The following is a 19829-nucleotide window of genomic DNA, read 5'->3' as shown; positions in this document are numbered from 1 at the left end:
CAGCCTTAAGAGCTGTCACAGCGATGCCCATCTGCAGGGTCAGCGCTACAGCAGCAGACAGATGCTCTCCGGTGTGGTGGCGTCTTCTACATTTCCCGCCGAGCCAGTGCACCAGGGCCCGAGGCTCTCTGCGAGCAGAGCCAACAGCTCGGCCTGACCTTAAAACACCTTTGCCTGGAAGTCGTTGGGGAGCTGCAGTATTCCAGTGCAGCGGCAAGTTATTTCACTGCTAAATAAAAAATAATAATAAAACCTCCCCAACCAACCTGCTCAAAAGCAGAGGCTTAACGGCGGGCTACAGCTTATCAGTTCAGAACTGCAGCCATCGCCGCCCTCGTGCCCACCCGACCGCTGCAGCTCATCCCTCTTCAGGGCTGTGCGCTCTCGGGGCAGCCGAGCAGAGGACGAGAAGCCCGGGCGGGGGGCTCGTCGCCAGCCCAGCCCACTCGCAGCCCTGTCTTGCCGCCCGGCCGAGGTTGCGGAGCTCCTCGGCTGCTCCGCCTCCGCAGGGCAGCCGTGAGGAATTCGGCGCCGCGTTTGCCGGAGGGGCGGCGTGGAGGCGGCAGGTTCCTCCCGGTCCCAGGTGCTGGCGGGGACCTCACCGCCACCTCCCACTCGTCCTCCTCCTCCTGCCCGCCAGGTTTCGGGGCGGGCGGCGGCTCTTCTTATTTCCTCCACGTCATGGAGGAAAATGCTGTCCCGCACACCCATCACACACCCGTTCACACACGAGCCGAGCACCGCGCCGCCCCGGGACGGCCGCGATCCGCTCGGGTGAGTGCGCGGCCGGTGGGCACGTCCCGGGACAGCGGCAACGAGGGGTCCCGGCCCGCGAAGCTGAGCCCTAACTTCGAGGAGCGGTGCATTAGGGTCGCAGCAGCTCCCGTCCCCCTCCCGGGGGCTTCGCCGAAGGCACAAACTTGGATGCTCGGCCGCGGCGGCGGAGTTTGGGAGGAGGAGGAGGGGGAGGGGGAGGAAAGGGCGGCACTGTGTGACTCCGCGGGAGCGCAGGCGGGGCGGTGCTGCGCGGGGGCGAGAGGGCCGGGCCGGGCGCGGCGCTGGAGGCGGCCGGAGCAGGAGGAGCAGGGTCGGTGCTGGTGCTGCGGGAGAGCTCCGGTAAGAAGGCGCCGTTTGTTTTAAAAGTTAGTTACGGGGGGATTTTGCGGGTGTCCGGAGCCGGGGAACACACCTGCCTGCAGCCCGGCTGGTAGGCGGCGTGCCCAGATGTTGCAGCCGCGTAAGCTTCTTTCCAGAAGCAACAGTTACACCAACTTAGAGTGAGGTTTGGTAAGAGGAGTCAGGGTTGCTGTGATGTTGGCATTTTTTCGTTTCTCAGTAAATTGCTCAAAACGTTCGTGTAGCTATGTTCAAATTTGCCAAGTGCACTTAGTCATTTGTTTAGGACGGAAAGAGGTTCTTCCTTGTGAGGAAACAGAAAGTAAGAACAGGAAGAATCTGTCAGAACTCTTTCCTTTTTTTTTTTTTTTCTTCTTCTTTTTTCTCGAAGAGAGACAGTAGCATCTTGCCCCTCATTAGCGGGTGAACAAATTTACTAATACCAGAGTAAGGCTTAGAAAAAGAAGACCTTATGGGGAACCTCCACTGTGTCCCATCTGGGGCTCTGCTCCATTGAACATCCTCTAACTCATTCCAAACATCTAATCCATAAACCAATCTGTTTCATTTTGAGATAGGCACATTTCCTTAACAGTAGCCTTTTTCCATAAATAAATTTTGCATTTGCTTGCTTGTAAGAGAAACAGCTGAGGGGTAGAGAGGGTAGATAAACTTGCAACCGAAGTGGAGATAATTAACAAGGAAGAGCTGTTTGCTTCTTTCAGACAGGGAATTACAACAGTCAAGTGACACTGGAAGGCAAAGATTGAAAGCAAATACAAGAAAGTGGTTTTTACACCATGCTCAAGTCAGCTGTAGCATGTTGCCCCCCACCCCCACACTCCCTAGTCTCTGTATGTCAGAAAGCTTGTGTAGGTTCAAAAATGACTAGATGAAAGAACTCAAAATTTCTGAAGAAACAGACATTTGTAAACTGTCTTTGAAAACTTCTAAGCTGTAAGCAAATGGAAGCGGAAAGGGCATGCGGAGAAACTGTTCAAGAATACTTGTCCTTTCTCCTGTTTCCAGGAGAAAGTATCAGCTTTTGACTACTATGAGACAACATCCTGGGCTGGATGGGCTCCATGGGTATGATGTGATTGTTCTTTCATGCATGTAGTTTTTCTGAGATGGTCATAGACAGCGAAGTGAAATGCTACTACATTTGTGCAGCTGTGGTTTCTGGTTTTGTACATCTGTTAATGGTGGGTTTTGGCCCAGTTTTTTTGTATTTTTGTGTATACTGCCCAGCTGTAAAGGCATTTAAAGATTACCAACAAACCTGGCTAATGCTTTTTGACATATGTATCGTATAAATTAGTAATTCCTAAGGATTATAACTTTTTGAAAAGCTGTAATGGTGATAAGGAATACATTCAGGTTTCAGATGCTTGTGTTAGCACCACCTCTGTGTGATATTACACTGGGGATCCAGATCCCCAAGAATGGGATCCACACACGGAAAACTGCTTATGTACCAGGTTCTGTGGGTTTTGTGGTTCATAACCTATAATATGCATGCTATTTTATGGCCTAATATGTGCAAATTATTCTAGTCAGTCAACAGCCTGGTTGTGATCCTATAAATGCCTTGGTGAGAGGCAAGAGACTGTACCTGAAATAAGTAGTCCAAGTGAGTTCAGAGGAATTCAGCTTAAAGCATTTATGTAGCAGTTACAGATACAGAAAGAGTCATCAGGAGTCATATGGTGACTCCAGCTTTTGAGGTCTTCCAAGAAATATTGATAAAGGAACTAAGAAATGTACCAGATGAGTCATAAAAAGCTCATTTCTGCAACATAACCAGCAGGGTGCCGAATCCAGCAAGGGAGTGCATTTTGCGTAATTGTCAACAAGTCAAGCCTCATCAGACATCTCACTGAAACACTAAAAAATGAAAAAGGCTTCACCAGGGTTTGTGATGTGACCAAGTGTGAGGCAGAGGTCCCTCTGCTTTTAGTACAAGAGCGCGAGCTGTGAGGAAAGAGGAGCTCTGTAATTGCACCACACTCAGACAAAGGCAGGTGACAGGGTACATACCAGCCTGTCAGAGACCCACCCATCCTCCTACAACAGGGCTCTGTTGTAGTATCTAACTGCTGCATGGCTTGTCTGGTGGGTCAAGTAGCTAGCCCCTGGCCTGTGCAGGATTCCCTGGTGCCAATCAATTTCCTTTTGGATTGACTGTGGAGTGCAGTTGGCCTGTGTGTGTTTTTGTGGTGCATTGTTCTTTGCTGGTGGAGGTCTTTCTGCATGCTTAATTTCCAGGCAGGGACAAGTCATCACCCTAAATCTTACTCAAAAGATGCATAGCCCTCTGCAGACCTTTTCCAGTTTTGTATGTGTTGGGAGCTTTTTTCTCACAGAAAATGTCCCATTTTCTTAATTTTTTAATAAATTTATAATACATGGTACAATTGGCCACTGTACCCTCCCACCACACTGAAAAGAGGTAAAGTTGACCCAGCTACTGTCTTGCCACATTGCATCTTACGCAAACACAGTGTGCCAATATTAAGTATTAATATTCCATATTAAGGAATCTGGATACTGTTCTCTCTGTATAATTTTGCAATGCTGGGGACAACAAGCTAAGGCAGGACTGCAGGATCCCTTGAATCTGTGACACCCAGAGCCCTCTTTGGGGCTTATGAGACTCAGCCTACTTCAGTCACAAAAGTGCAGTTTATAATTCTGTATCAGCTGGAAGACTGGTGATGAAGAGGAGGCTAGTGTGCACAGTATTTTGGTCAAAATGTGGATGGAGAGGAGGAGAATGCTACATATGCCTTAGGAATACTGCTGCTTTCCTCGAGGGAAAATACCATGATAGTTGTTTGTGATATACGCAAATAGTACAGTGTTTAGTTCCTCAAATTTCTTTTTAAGCATCACACAGAGAAAAGTTAGGTATAATAACCCAGAAATGTATTTCTTGCCACAGAGACATTGTATACCATGCAAAGTACTTATGTATAGGTGAACTTGCAATGCAGGTCATCAGATCTAAGGAGGATTTCAGGAAGTATCATGAGGACTGTGGGTGTCATAACAGTAGCCCAAACTTCTCACCTTGGCTTAGTGTCAGAGCTATTTTATTTGTGGAGGGAGCAGGCCTCTGAGACCTGGAGTCTTGGTACCAGAAGTACCGTGTGTATCTTAAACTTGGTGAGGCTTTTGACAGATTCCTCATGTCCCAGTGCTTTCCTGCCTCTCCCCAAGTCCTCTTTACTCTGGTGGAGAAGGAAATTACGTTGCTTTGATGTGATCTGCTCTTTTTATGGTGTTTCTTTCTCCCTGCCTTCTTGGTGCTTAGAAATGCTATGTGAGTAAACAAAAATACATGCTTCTTATACAGATAATGCCTTCCACAGCTTAATAATAATAATAATAATAATAAAACCTTCCCAACCAACCTGCTAAAAAGCAGAGGCTTTTTATATCACAACTGCAGACATTGCTATCCTTCATGCCCACCCGCCCCAGTACTTACCGTGCAACGCCTCCATGTTCATTAATTTTCAGCTAACATTTTACAATTTTCTTTTGTAATTTGTGCAAGAAATAATGTCATCCCTACTACTTCTGTATGTCCAACTTCATACGGACTTGAAGCACTGATACTGGTGGAGGCTGCAGGCAGTGGCAGAATGGAGCAGACACCACGACTTTGTTCGCCCACTGAGCGGGCTGTGCCCATATTGATGTCCTGGGACAGAGCATCCTAAGGAGGGGAAGAGACCACAGCTAAGTCCAGGAGGTAGGTGTGCAGCTCTCTTTGATGTGATCTTGCTGATATGACAAGCTGTGACTTTGGTGAGGGGGGAGGAGGGGGAGGAAATGACTTAAAGAGGTTGATTTACAGTGGGGGGTTGCAGAGAAGAGTTTGCAGGCAGCTTGGCGAGGAGGTGAAGGAAATGGAGAAATATTTTGAGCTGTTAATGGGAGCTTTTCTGCAGTGTAGTGCAGTTTCTTCTGCTTCCCTGTCTAACAGGAAACTTCCACCATCTTTTACAGTGCTTCTCCTTGCCAATGAACACAAATTCTGTCCCTTTGGGCCTAATTTTTGTGTTATACTCTAGTTTAAATGTTAACCCTGTCTCCACTGTAGTACTATTGCTTTAAACTCCCATATAAGGTGGAACAAAGCTGTTAAACTCTAGATTGCCACAAATCAGAAGGGAGTAAACTCTGTTAGTGGGATTTGATGGTTTGTTTGTTTTCTTGACTTCTGCCTTTATAGTATACTAAGTCCTTGGCAAGCATAGATACCCCCATCTCACAAAGCCAGAGAATTAGAATTCTGAATGTATGAGCATCACGCTTGGGAATTTTGATGACTGACTATCTCTGGGCCTTCTTAACACTTTTTTGCTTTAAGAGGCCTGCAAATCCTCTGACTGGCATGGTGCAGTAGTATGAGGTGTACCAAGGGATTTGCTGAGAGACTTTTCTTTTCAGGCCTCCAGCAAAAGAGCTTTCATGAAAAGTTACTGTAAAGCAGCTCAGATTAGTTGGGGTTGCAGAGGAACCACATTCTCTTTTGTGCTGCGTGTATGACAGTGCAGAAGTTGCTTGCCTCTTTTCCTAGCCAAAGAGCTGAGACATTGACTTTCTTTACCTTGGCATATCTCTGGGACATGAACATGCTGAAATTAATGTAAGATATTTTACTGAAACTATGGAGATTGCCACTGGAGGCAACTGGAAAGGAGAATCCAGCTTTTCTAAAGAGCATACAGAGAGCTGGAACTGAGTGGCAAACAGACAAGCAAAGCAACTTAGTGTCTGCACAGAAAGTTCTGCTGGGAAATACAGATCCTATGCAAGAAAGAGTCCTTCCTCATGATTAATATCAGGACAAAGTCGTGTGCAATATTCATAATTGCCAGGTCTGTGTTTCCCATGTGTGTGGCAAGAACCTGTCTTTCCTCTTCCAGAAGCACAAACCATACTCTGCTAACTGTAGTCTTTTCTTATTGTTTTCATTGGGACATTATGTTGTTTTAAGTTTTCAGGGTCTTAAAATCAGCAGGTTTATCATTTAATTAGGTCTAAAAGTAGTGACATAGTTTTCCGCATCTTGCAATTAAGTGTGTCAGTAATTGTTGTTACTTAGCTCTTTAGTTGTTCATCATTCAGAGAAACTGTAAGTGAAAAGTAAGTAATCTTACATCAGCTAGGCAAGCCAAAACAAGGGGGTGAGCTGTGTAGAATGAGGCTGGTGGTTAAGTGTGACTGTGTTAGAGGGGCACAGGCTGAGGCTCCCATGCAGGGCAAGTGGGTGGAAAGCCAGACAAACTTGATAGAATCAACTAATTAAGATTTAATGCCAATAAAAAGTACTCCTACAGAAATCCCATGATCCCTATCAATAGATAATTTTGCAATGGAAATAACCAGCTAGCAGCAGTAAAAAAATTAGCACATTAATAAATTAACTTTTCTAGTTAGCAGCATTGAATAGTCAAGTAGTGTTAAAAGTTTAATTCAGACAGACAGTTTACTAAAAAATAAAATAAATAGCTTAGGAAAGCACATGATTACTTTTCCGCTTCCCCAGTTTCCCAGGAGCATCATCCTCTCTGTCTTTCCCATAGACCTATCAAGACCCAGACTTGATTTGTATAGACCAGAGGGAAAACCAGGAGGAGCTAACTAAATTTTTCCACGGAGTTGGTCATGCAAACCACCAAGTTTGCATTGCTGTGGGAGCAGGTGTGTATTAAGCAAACAGAGATATTTTATCAGGGAGAACTTTTCTAAAGTGTTTTTACCTGGAGGAGAGGGAATTGTTCCCATAGTTCTTGCTTTATGTGGTAATGGTGTTAGCTGCTGAAATACACTGTGACCTGGTTTCCAAGGAAAGGTGTAGACACTGTTTTTGCCTCTCTCCATTCTCCTCTTTCATAATTTCCCAACCTCTGTTCTGCTGCCCCTGCTCTTCTCAGCACCCATTCCCTTTTTGTTTTTTTGCCTAGGTGACAGCAAGGAGCTTGGTTCATGCTGTACATACGCAGAAGGGTTTCTTCATGCAAGAGAAAATCACATGATGGGGTAAAAGCACTTCTGTTCCCCTACATCTGCTCTCTCTCTTTTGTCTCCTTCCACAGACTTACACTCAAACTTGACCTTTTCACATAACTCTTGCTCTGTGGCAAGCAGAGAAGTAGGCTGGCTCACAACAGCTTTCATAGCAAGCACTATGTATTTCAGATCCACTGAGGAGAGAGCACTGCCTCCTCACAGCCTGAACTTTCCAATAATCCCTATTCTAGTAGCAGTCAACATTTCTTGTCAGTCTGTGCCCTGGGTAAACCAGTCCCAAGCTGATGTGACAACAGACAAGAGATGGTTCCTTCCAGCTGGCCATCTGGCATGACACCAAAAGTAATTTGTGGCATCTATAGAAAGTCACAGACTTCTTTGATCAGTATTGCTAAAGTAGAAAAGAAGTATGATAAATTTGGTAGCACTATGCATTAGGAGAGAGCCTGCCTTTTGTTTTCTGTAGCTCAGTGTAGCTGGTGGTTGAGATTGGACGTTTGCTTGCTACTGAGCAGGTCCTTTGGGAAGGACTGGGATAGGGCAGAGCAGAGGGGCCAGTGGACATTGATACATGCCTTGTGCTCCTCAGGAAAGTTGTGATGCATTGGTTATTACAGGCAGAGAAGTTACAGTCTTCCTCAGGTAGCCCTGCCCGCATGCCTGCTGCTGAGCCTGTTGCTTCCAACATCAAAGGAATGCTTTTCCTTCTCCATGGTGTCAGCCCTCTTTGAGCATGGATCCCTTCATTTTTCCTGAACAAAACCCAACCTTCAATGCAGGAGTTTTTTCCTTCTGCCTGGAGGTACATCTCGTATCTTGGCTCCACCAGGCTCTGTGCTTCCTGTGATGGAGCCGGATGGTTCATAGTGGCTCCAACCTGCAGGCGACATTCAGGGAGCTTCTGGGCATTGCAGATCCACCCATTGTAGGAAGCTTCTACCTTTAATCTCTGAAGTACTTGAGTTTAATGCAGCACAAGCTGTATCAGAAAAGACACAATGAGGAAAGGGACTGAAGTGCTAGGGAGTTGAAAAATTCTGTATTTTCTCGAACAAGGTAGTTCAGAAGCTGCTAATAAAGCAGTGTGCTCTGAATACAAACAAACTGGGAACTCTGCACTATGTGGATGGCAGGTGAGACTCACCATGCAGAGCAAGAGAAATGTGAGAGTTGGTAATTTGCTCCTGCTCAATGTGAAGGGAGCTCTAGACTCCTCCTGTGGAAGACTGACATTGGTATCACAAAGTTGCACAGACTGGGAGTCTGGGTTCACTGAGTTTACAGAAAAAACAAAAATAATAGTGTGAGCTGCTGCAGTAAAGCCCTGGTCTCTCACAGAAACAAGGTCTCCATATATATATTATTAGAGTCTTACTAAAGTGGAAACACACTTTCAGAGACACAGTGTGAGCCCAAAGCCTGCCAGTTTCTTTGTGCTCGTGAATGGAACCTGTCCATTCCTCTGAGTTGCTCAAATGTCTCCTTAAACATTTACAGAGGGGTGGCCTGAAAGAGGGCTGAAGCTGCTGCAGCACTGGTGTATATGAGACAGTGGAGGTCAGCCAGAGCAGGATCTTGGTTCTCTGAGCTAACTCAGACTTGAGCTGGCTAGAGCATCTTCCTGGCTTTTCTCCGTTGCTTCTGAGTGCCACGCTGGGATGGAGGAGCTGCTGGGTATTCCTGGCAGAGGATCACAGCTGGGTGAAATACTGCTGCTCCTGTAATTCTTCTCACTGGAGGTGCAACAAGGCTGTGCCATTGCAAGCAGAGCTGGCAGAGCTGGCAGTTGTCATGCAAAAGCTGGGCTTTTTCCTGGCTTCTGTTTGTTGTGACCGTGACTTTACCAGGGATGCTTCATCCAGCCCATCTCGTGGTTCATGCTTTGGGACGAATTGGTGATCCTTTTGTATCTTACATCTTTCCAGCACCTGCAGAGGGCCTCAGATCTTAGCTTGGGCAAGGTGTGTCTCATGTGCATAGTAGAGCAACTAGGATGCAGAACAGGTTCTCTGCTGGTTTTTTCAAGACCAAATCTAGAAGTAGTCTGGGTAGTTTCACCACATTAAGTTCTGCTTCCTAGCATAAAGTATGACCAGATGTTGTGGGACAACCTCAAGCAGTCTAGTGGAAATGTTCCTGCCCATGGTAGAGGAGTTGGACTAGATGACATTTAAAGTCCCCTTCAATTCAAGTATTTCCATGTTTCTGTAATTCTATGAAACAATGTGTGAGGGTGTACAGTTTTTTAGTAGGAGTGTTAATTTGAGCTTAATTTTACCCTGAAGGAAGGGATGTACACTTTGTACAAATGTTATTCCAAATGAATTAATGTATGTGCTCACAGGAGGTTCTTCAGAGCAGTTTGGACCACCAGATCTGATAATGTACAGTTTCACCTGACTGCTGTGTTCTTCTTCCAATTAACAGCAACAGCAGTTCCTATTTTTTCTTTCAAGGGCTGTGGGCTTACATGGAGGTGGTGGATAAGACTTCTCTCTGCTCCTCTTTCTGTATGTGTGGTTTGCTTCCCTCCAGGGAAAAGATGCTGGACTGGTAAGAGGTATCCAATGCTACCCAGATACGCAGTTTACCAGCTGGCCCACAAAAATTTCTTTGCATAGCACTGAGAAGATGCAAAGTTTATAAGGCTCACTTTACACTGATTTGGTAAATACAGTGAGCATTCTGGTGGGCACACTCAAAACCAATTTAAAGCTAGCCTACACTGATTGGTATTGTTTCCACAGCATCTTAGATATTCAATGTTATGGAACTATTAATAACAAAAATTAAGTAATATAGGAATCATACCTTCAATATTGCAATAACCTTGATAACCAATAGTGCACAGTGGCCTTACCTGTGTATTTAGATCAGAATGCAACAAAAATTACACAGTGCTCAGGTGAAACAGCAGAATAGTTTTTTGGGCACATCATCACTCCCTCTTGGAGTCTGCCTTGGAGGCAAGGAGTCCCACTGCTGCTTTTATAAATTTTTACAGAAAAGAACGCTTTTTTAGTTATTAAAAGATGCAAATGAAGAAGAAAACATTGTTCTAATCTATCCTAATTTTGATGAAAATACCCTAATTTGTAAAACAAGCCAATATGTGAATTGTTGCCCTCTGTAAAATTTTGTTCTCATTCAAAACTGAATTTCTTTTAGAATTCAATTCAGTTTAAACAAAAAATCCTGAAATAGGAAGTATTTCTGTTGAGTTTATAAGACATACATTGACGTGAGGCAATGCGCGTGTTTCTTGGGGGTGCCAGTGAAATGCAAAATCATTCAGTTTTTCACATGATTCAAAGAGCAGCATGTTCAGAGTTTTTCAACCAGGTTGCATCTGGTGTTAGCAGAACACCTTACCCTTGCCTAACATTTTTAAACTTCAATATCACAGAAGACACACTTAGAACCTTGCTGTTAATCAGAAGAGTTGCAATTAGTGTCTGTGGTTCATGACTGGAAGCTTTTTGCTGGGCCACTTCCCAGTGACCACACTCCTGAAGTGGGAGTCCTCCCATGTGAAGTCTGAGGACCCGGGGAGAGGATTTCCTGCTTTTCCTGACAACTTCACCCATTTTCATTTTGCAATTGGATCCTGAGTAGTGGGCATGGCTTTATGAATTCAGAAAACTTTGAGACAGCAGACTTTGCAGCTGATGGCATGATCTTTGTGAGGCTGAGCTGTAGCTGGTCCTGAGGGATGGATACTTAGCCTTCATACATCTTCTCTGAACTTGAGCAGCAGTTGTGAAGGGAGAGACAACTGCCAGACTTTAATAAAATTGGTTTTTTGTGTTTTGCATTACACTGCTAGTGACAAGGGAAGTGCAGTTTTTTTGACATAATAAATTGATAATGGATCTGTTAATCAGATACAAGTGCATGTGTTTGTTCTGGCCCACAGGGAGAGGGTAAAATCTGGGAGTTTTATTAATAGTGTGGTGCGGAGGCAGGAGAAGAGGATTTCCTTGGACCCAAGGTTCATCAAAGGGCTGTATAACCTGGGGAGGATCTGGATAGAAGTCTTATGCTGGGTGAAGACCTGGGGCTTCTGCCCTCCTCAAGTCCTGGGTCAAGCAAGTGTACCTCAAGAGTCTTCTCACATGTAGAAAAGACAAGTAACACCTTTTACAGAACAAGGCAACATGTCAATGCCAAGCTCATAGCATAAAATCATAACAGAAAATCTTGATACAAAAGATGGAACCTTGCCTGTGTATTGTATGGCATCACCTGAGGATAATGTTTTTGTGGGCAAGATAACCAGAGTTACCATCTGGTCAGTGCTACCCAAGATAAGCGCTTTGGGCAGCAATAGCTTCCTGTTCTCATGTGCCATGTTCATTCATTCCATGCTTCTCCAAAGAGGAGGGTGCGTACAGTACACCTCGATGTCTGAGTAGGGCTTTGAGTCTTCATGTGGTCAAAAATAAAGAGTTTTGAAGTTGAGTCAAAACCCAGTGAGGTTTGTGATGACCCTTCTGTCCCAAGAGATTTAGTTATCTGGTCTCACACTGTTCCTCAAGAAATCTCAGCCTTTTGCTGAAATTAGCTTTATACTGGTGAGAGAAAAATGATTTAGAAGGGCAACAAAGGTGGTGAAGGATTTAGAAAGTAAGTCATATGAGGAGTGAGGGAGCTGGGGTTATTTAGCCTGGAAAAGAGTAGGCTCAGGGGAGACCTTACTGCTCTCTACAGCTACCTGAAAGAAGGCTGTAGCAACGTGGGGGTCAGCCTCTTCTCCCAAGCAACCAGCAACAGGATAAGAAATGGCCTCAAGCTGCACCAGGGAAGGTTCAGGCTGGACATGAGGAAGAATTCTTTCAAGGCAAGAGGGATGACCCTGGTAACTACAGGCCTGTCAGTCTCAGTCCAGTGCCTGATTAAATTATGGAGAAGATTATTCTGGGAGTTACTGAAAAACACCTGAAAGACAATGCAGTCATTGGTTGCAGTCAGCATAGCTTCATGAGGGGAGGGTCCTGCTTGACAAACTAATTCTTATGACAAGGTAACTCACCTAGCTGATCAAGGGAAGCCAGGTGATGTGATCTATTTGGATTTCAGTAAAGCTTTTGGTACTGTCTCTCACAGGATCCTTCTGGATATGTCATGCCATGGGTGAGCAGCTGGCTGACGGGTCAGACACAAGGGGTTACAGTGAATGGGGTGACATCAGGCTGGTGGCCTGTGACCAGTGGGGCTCCACAGGGCTTCACCTTAGGCTCTGTGCTCTTCAACATCTTCATTAATGACTTGGATGCAGAACTCAAAGGTATAAACTGGGACACTAAATTGGGAGGAGCTGTTGAAGGCAGATAGATCTCAACTAATTAGAGGGCTGGGCAATCACCAATCCTATGAAGTTTAACAAAGACAAGTGCTGGATTCTGCACCTGGGACAGGGCAAGCCTGGATGTACAGACAGACTGGGACACAAAAGGCTGGGAGAGCAGCCCGGTGGAAACAGACCAGTGGGTCCTGGTCAGTGGCAAGTTGAACACGAATCACCAGTGCCCTGGCAGCCAGGAGGGCCACCTGTGTCCTGGGGGCATCAGGCACAGCATCGCCAGCCAGGCAAGGGAGGGGATTGTCCCGCTCTGCTCTGCTCTGGGGCAGCCTCACCTCCAGTGCTGGGGCAGCTTTGGGTGCCACAGGATAAGAGAGATATAAAGCTATTGGAGAGTGTCCAAAGGAGGGCCACGAGGATGGTGAAGGGTCTGGAGGGGAAGCCTTATGAGGAGCAGCTGAGGGCACTTGGTCTGGTCAGCCTGTAGGAGAGTAGGGGAGGTCTCACCATGACATAAAACTTTCTGGTGAGGGGAAAGGGGTGGATGGGCACTGATCTCTTCTCTGTGGTGGACAGTGGCAGGACCTGAGGGAACAGTCTGAAGTTGTGTTGGGGAGGTTTAGGTTGAATATAAGGAAAAGGTTCTTCACCGAGAGGGTGGCTGGGCACTGGAAGAAGCTCCCCATGGAAGGGGTCACAGCAGCAGCCTGACAGAGTTCAATACTCTGAGGTGGACCATGCTCTCAGGCACATGGTGTGACTCTTGGGGTATCCTGTGCCAGGCCAGGAGTTGTACTTTGATGATTCTTGTGGGTCCCTTCCAACTCAGGACATTCTAAGATTCTATGGCGTTGTTTGGTTTCATAGCAACAGAATGTTTGGCACTGGGCAGAAGCTGGCCACACAGATAGAGAGGTTTTGGAGAAGTTTGGAATGTGTTGGTTTTTTTGCCTCATTTTTCTTTGTCCAGACACACCTTTTTGAAGGAGAAAGTAAGAGAAGATTCGCTCCTTGAATTAGGCAATCCCTGTTCAGCCAGGGGTGGTAGGTGTTGTCCTTGGTAGCCAGGGAGACACTGGGCAGAGGCATGGGGTGGGCTTCACAGAAAGGCCACATCACACAGGTCTTCTCCCTCCAGAGAAAAAAATGGGGCAGGTTACCTGTGTTTCCCTCTACAGGGATTTTATCATATGGCTGAAAACCTTCCTTTGGTTAGGAGCAGCTTTTGAGAGTGATTTTCTCCAGGAACACAGATACATGAAGGAAGTAGGTAAAGGGGAAACTAAGATTAGACATTGGGCTGGGATTAATTTGAAGAAGATATGGAGGAAAACACCTCTTGCTGTGAGGGAATTTGGGATTTTTGGCTTCATAGAGATATGAATGCCTCACTTCATTTTGACGATGACGAGGCACTGGAACAGGTTGCCCAGAGAAGTTGTGGATTCCCCATCCCTGACAGTATTCAAGGTCTAGTGGAAGGTTCACTGCTCTCATGGCAGGGGTTTTGGAATGAGATGATCTTTAAGGTCCCTTCCAACTCAAACTATTCTATTCTATGATTCTATGAGATAGATCTGTTTTTTCTCTTTCTTTGTTAGCATACCTGGAAACTGTGTTTAAAACCTGCAGAGAGTTGCTGAGCTTTGGTTTCTACAAAATAGGTATGTGTTGGCTTACCCTGGTTTGTATATGGCACCCCCCGGTGAAACAAGAAGATTTCCTTCTTTCTGTTGCCCTGGAATAGAAATATTAAGGACAAAGATGCACAGAAAAAGGCAAAGTCAAGGGAGAACAGACAAATGAAAAAGCTCTGCCTTGACAAGTTGCAATTTAAATGTAGCTACAGCTTACAAGACTTGACATTTAGGGGATGCTAAAGATGCCCAAGTTAGTCTTGCAATATATTTGAATGCACATCTCAGTACTTGATTTTACATGCATACGTGAGATGTGCAGTCACCTGAGCCACTTCCGCTGGCCTCACCATTTTATTGACTCTGGAAGCATGCTGGAACATCTTCTATTTGAAAGAAAATATTGGGAGCTGTTCAATTTAAAGACAAAGTAGAGCTTTGCTTAAGCTAAGTAGAGCTAAGTTTACTGTTGCCCTTGTATGTGGTTCTGGTATAATTTTAATTCAGGGATAGAAACAATGCTGCTTGCAATCAGCCAGTAAAGCAAAGCTATATGGAGGAGGATCTTGGTGTTTAGCTTTTGTTGTGGTGATACCTCAGTTGTTAATGTGCTACACAGGAATGTTTTTAAATAACACGCTGTATAAAAAGGGGCCATGTATATTTTTGTCGTCACATCCAAGGTTGGGTCACATGGCAGAGAGCAGGACAGATGCACTGTTGCTTACTACTACCCTTCTGCCTTTAGAATGGTACATTGCTTATATGTTCACACTAGTGCATGAAAGTGCTATGTCTTTATCCACCTCTATCTTCAGGGCAAGTTAGAAGTATTTTCCAGAAGAAATCTGAAGAGAGAAAGGACTTTGGGCTCATCACATCCTGTTGGCATAGGACAGGAAGGAAATTAATTTCCCCTTGGACATCTTTATGAGCCAGCTCCAGTGTTAGAGATAATGAGGATGCAGTGTTTGAATTCTAAAGCTGTCTGTTTCATGCCTTTTTTTAAAAACAATACTAATATCTACCATTAAGCACATATTCTTTGCAGACTTATTAGAGATCCCTGTGCTGCTCTCATTGAATCCCTTGTAGTAACTCAGGAAAATAAACAATACTTCCTACTCAAATGGATGACAGTAATGTTTTTGCCAGTACAGGGGTTGCTATACTTCATTTTGTGGCTCATTATAAATTTTAAAATGGTTTGGAAAAAAACCAGTGGGAGTCTTGTTCTGGTACTCTTATTTAGCTGGAAATCATCTGGTTTATTGCCTTCACTCAGCTCATTCTGGGGAATGAAATTTCAAAATGATGATTAAGAAGAAACTAGAGATCACCAGTGCCCCGTCCTCATAACGTGGTGTTTATGCTGTAGGCAGACTGGTGCACTCATGTCTTTCTTAGAGGTTAGAATTGTCTCTGATGATTTCTGATTTAAAATAACACCTTGTCTCTTTTTTCTTGCAGAATGAAGAGATGCAAGTGGTCCTACAAATGTCCCTCACAAAGGAAGATCCTGATTCTGTGTGTTACTGGGTGGCTGATTGCACTGTTGAAGCTCCTCCATGTTGAAAGACACTTTTTTCCCTCTAAAGACGTTTACTTGGTTGAGCACTTCTTGAGCACTTCTCCTTATGTTAGAAACAGGTATACGTACCCTAGAAATGAGTTCCAGTATGAAATTAATTGTTCATCTATATACGAACAAGATCCTCATGAAATTGGCAAGAGTTTAGAGATAAGAAGAAAAGAAATAGTTGATTTAGCTGATGAAGATGTTGTAGCAATGACAAGTGACTGCCATGTGTATCGTTCACTTAGGAAGTACCACCTAAAACCTGTTTCTCCAGAGGAGGAGAGTTTTCCAATTGCTTATTCTATGGTTGTTCACAAAGATGCAGCAATGGTAGAAAGACTCATACATTCATTGTACAGTCGTCAAAATATTTACTGCATCCATTATGACCAAAAAGCAGCAAAAAGTTTCAAATCTGCTTTGAACAATATAGCTAAATGTTTCCCAAATATTTTCATTGCATCAAAATTGGAGACAGTGGACTATGCACATATTTCACGTCTGCAAGCAGATTTTAATTGTTTGTCTGATTTGATGGACTCTCCAGTTCCTTGGAAGTATGTTATCAATTTGTGTGGCCAAGATTTCCCTTTGAGATCAAATTTTGAGTTGGTCGCTGAACTGAAGAAACTCAGTGGAGGAAACATGCTGGAAACTTCAAAGCCAAGCAGTAGCAAAAGAGAACGATTTACTTACCACTATGAACTTATGAAAGTGCCTTATGAATACATGCAGATGCCTGTAAAAACCAACATTTCCAAGAATCCGCCACCTCATAATATTGAGATATTTGTAGGCAGTGCCTATTTTGTTTTAAGCCGAGAATTTATTCAATATACCCTTGAAAGCTCACTTGCAAAAGATTTTTTTGAGTGGTCAAGGGACACGTACTCTCCAGATGAACATTTCTGGGCCACTCTTGTACGTGTTCCCGGGGTCCCCGGGGAAGTTCCAAGGTCATCCCAAGATGTAACAGACTTACAAAGCAAAACTCGTCTGGTGAAATGGAATTATCTTGAAGACTATTTGTATCCTCCATGCACTGGTACTCACCTTCGCAGTGTCTGCATCTACGGGTCCGGAGAATTAAGATGGCTTCTGAATTATGGGCACTGGTTCGCCAACAAGATTGACTCCAAAGTAGACCCTGTCTTGGTAAAATGCTTGGCAGAAAAGGTGGCAGAACAACAGAAGGAGTGGGTGCATTTGTCCTCTGATGAACACTTTCTGCACTTAAGTTCTACAAAGGCCTTGATATAGCAGTGCTGTGCTCTCTGCTGTCTGTGTGGTGCTGTAGCACAGCACCTGCAGTTCTGCTGCCTTGACCTGCTGCAGGATGGCAGTGAGAAAAACGTCCATTCTATGTAATGTCCAGGGCCCTGCAGAGCCAGGTGCTCGGCTATTTATTTATGAAAAGTTATTTCTCTCTGATTAACTGTTTTGCCACAATAAACATGTAATTGTCTTCAGGGTGATTCTGAGATGGTGAAGTTTGCTTTTGGAGGCTCTTGTGCCGTCTGTCCCAGTGGAGTGTTTCAGAAATGTATTTTACTTAAAGTGCGTTTTTATCTTTTGTAAGAAACTCCAGCACTTCTGTCTGCCTGTCCTCTTTTCCTTCACTTTTGCTTTTCTTAAGGGAATAAAGCAAAAACCTCTGCACCTGCTACCTCAGGAAAACTGCAAGTGCCCATCTCACAGACAAAACCAAGAGATCAGCATGACACCAAATGAGCCATGTGACCTCACCTGAAAGTTCCACTCTTCTCATCTGGGGAGCTGCACAGATCTTTGCAGTGTGAATATGACTGGATAATTATAAGGGAAAGAAGATCCCTATATATACTGCATTGTGTGTACCATTTTTCTCTTCTCTCAGCTAACCTGTGCATTGCTTTTCCTTCTACGAAGCATATGCTGTGCCAACACTGCTGGTTTCATGAACAGTGAAAGTTGGTTGGAACAGCTGTGCACTGTTGAGTGCACACAGTTGTGTGTTCTCCAAAGGCAGAATACTTGTGTGCCCTAAGGGCAGTCTCTGCAGCCACCTGGGGGAGGTATCAGTGCCAAAAGAGGTCAATCTTCATTTCTATGTCTGCCTGTAGGAATATGTTTCTGTGAAATCCCAGTCATCTTGAGACAGTATGTCTACGCACCATGGATAACAAGTGCTATTTCTAGTTAGTGTTCAGCAGTGTGGTGCTTTGTTGAAGTGCAGAACACACAAAATTGAGCAGTAATCATAAGAATAGCCATATTGCAGAACAGAAGACCCTGCATGAAGTGTTTTTCTGTGCAAGTCCTGTGGCTTTGCACTACCATGATCCCAGGCTGACAGGTGCCTGAATGGGCCCTGGTTCAGCTGTAGAGCAAGAGTTCTCCAACAGCCCCTGCTTGCCATGGCCCTACCAGGCCTCCTGGTAATGAAGTGGCTCAGGAGCCTTCTTGCAGCTGGGCTTCCCACGCTACAGAATGAGGGAAGTGTTTGCAAGAGCACGGGTCCCCACAGAAACTCCTGCAACTCAGACATGCCAGTTGGAGTGTTGCTGGAGGTTCCCTGGTGTGTTGTTCTGCCACAAGTTCCGTTTTGGTGGTTTCAGTGGACCCTGGGGTTTAGCTTTCTCCATGCCACTCTCTTCTTTCTAGCCACCTGTCTTTATTGAGGGGCCTGTCCCCATGAGTGACTTTGGGATATCTGTATGTGGTCTTACTGATCTACAGATTGCTGCAGTAATGACTCGTATCTATAGGCAATCTTTGTTCCTCATTTGACCTGAATGAGCCAAGTTACTTTTTGGTTTCAGTTTCTGCTTATAAATTTAGTCGCAGTGAAGTCATCTGTGGCTTAGGATTGGTTTGAGAGTCAGGATTCTCAGGCCTTTTTCCACATTTGTGACACTGATTTTCAGTATGACCTCAGACAAGCCACCTGAGTTTTCTGTTTCAGCTGTTCCTGTTGTAAAATGGGAACCATAATATTCTATTGTCTTGCTAAGCACTTTGAAACCTGTGGGTATTGTGGGTTTGGTTGCACAGTACTAATTATTTATCAAACTATTCATGGAGTCTGTGGCTGCACAGGTCAAGTATTTCTTAAATGTACTGTTTCTGAAATAAATGGGGATTATTTTTAAAGTCTGTGTTGCTTACTTCAGTGACATGCCATGTCTACCCAAGGCTGTCCCGACTTGATGTAATTTATAGACACTTTGTAGAAAATCAAATATTGATAGTATTTACAGATTCATACATTAGTACTTGCATGTAAAATAGACTCCCTGTGTGGTAAAAAGGTTAAAAAAAGAGAATGTTAGGATCCCAGAGGGCCAAGCTACAGCCTTCTGTACATATAAATTGATGCTTGATGATATATTTGAAATTTTGTATTTATTTAAACTGGATTTATGTATGTATGTACACACATACACATTTGGGTTTAATTGTAGTTGTTTGATCTGCCATAAATTTATAGAAATGATCCACCAGCACATTAAACTTCATCAAAATACATAATTTTAATTAACATGCAACTTTGTGCTATTTTAATTGACTAATTGGTTTGAATGATGCCTGTCATTTAACTAGTTTTAAATAAGGCACCTCATGTTTCCAAGGTGGTGGAGAAGCAGCTGTGGATGTGGCACAGTGGGATGCAGCATCAGCCATTAAAGCAGTGTGTTTGCTGGGTGGGGAAGTGGGAGATGTACAGACATAGTTGCAACTTTATGAAGTGCTGATTTTCTAATGAATTCTAGATGTTTCTGCTTTTCTGAAAGTAACTTTAGAGGCTATTCAGGGTTGTAGAAAGGCAGTTCATGAAAATCAATCATGGATTGATGTGGCTGGAAGATCTTCTAGTCCAGCCTCTTGCTCACAACAGGATCAACACTAAATTTCAGCTGGGTTTCTTGGGTTTTCCAGGGACTCTTGCAGATCTCTAAGGAAGGAGGAATGCTTTTCATTGTTTCCAAAGACAAGAACAGTAAAAATATAAGTGTTTTAACTTTTGAATAGTTTTGTCTCTGTTTTTTGGCTTTGCATTCAGCAGTGTTGCCATACTGATGCCTGTATCACAGTTAAGTGATTAGACTGTAGAAGTAGGTAACACCTTCATCATCATCATTGCTCTCTACACAGGTAGGTCTGCCAT

The 19829-nt window shown here is 44.3% G+C and overlaps 1 protein-coding gene across 9 annotated transcripts; it reads left to right on the top strand.

The window, feature by feature from the left end:
- The first annotated feature begins 630 nt into the window (after positions 1–630).
- On the top strand, positions 631–19204 carry GCNT4 (glucosaminyl (N-acetyl) transferase 4). Of its 9 annotated transcripts, XM_032096696.1 has the most exons (6): positions 1011–1116; positions 4679–4876; positions 6717–6834; positions 7098–7173; positions 14068–14130; positions 15574–19204. In XM_032096696.1, the coding sequence occupies exon 6, from the start codon at positions 15575–15577 to the stop codon at positions 16940–16942; it is 1368 nt and encodes a 455-aa protein (XP_031952587.1). In that variant the 5' UTR covers positions 1011–1116; positions 4679–4876; positions 6717–6834; positions 7098–7173; positions 14068–14130; position 15574; the 3' UTR covers positions 16943–19204. The 9 variants fall into 9 exon arrangements, with proteins under 9 accessions (XP_031952585.1, XP_031952583.1, XP_031952589.1 ...); XM_032096695.1 differs by lacking the exon at positions 6717–6834; XM_032096691.1 differs by lacking the exon at positions 14068–14130.
- The last annotated feature ends 625 nt before the right edge of the window (positions 19205–19829 follow it).

The sequence above is a fragment of the Corvus moneduloides genome, chromosome Z (genome assembly GCF_009650955.1).
Source record: "Corvus moneduloides isolate bCorMon1 chromosome Z, bCorMon1.pri, whole genome shotgun sequence".
NCBI classification, from domain to species: Eukaryota; Metazoa; Chordata; class Aves; order Passeriformes; family Corvidae; genus Corvus; species Corvus moneduloides.
The sequence above is the reverse complement of the archived record's forward strand: the minus strand, read 5'-3'. Positions and strand labels throughout refer to the sequence as shown.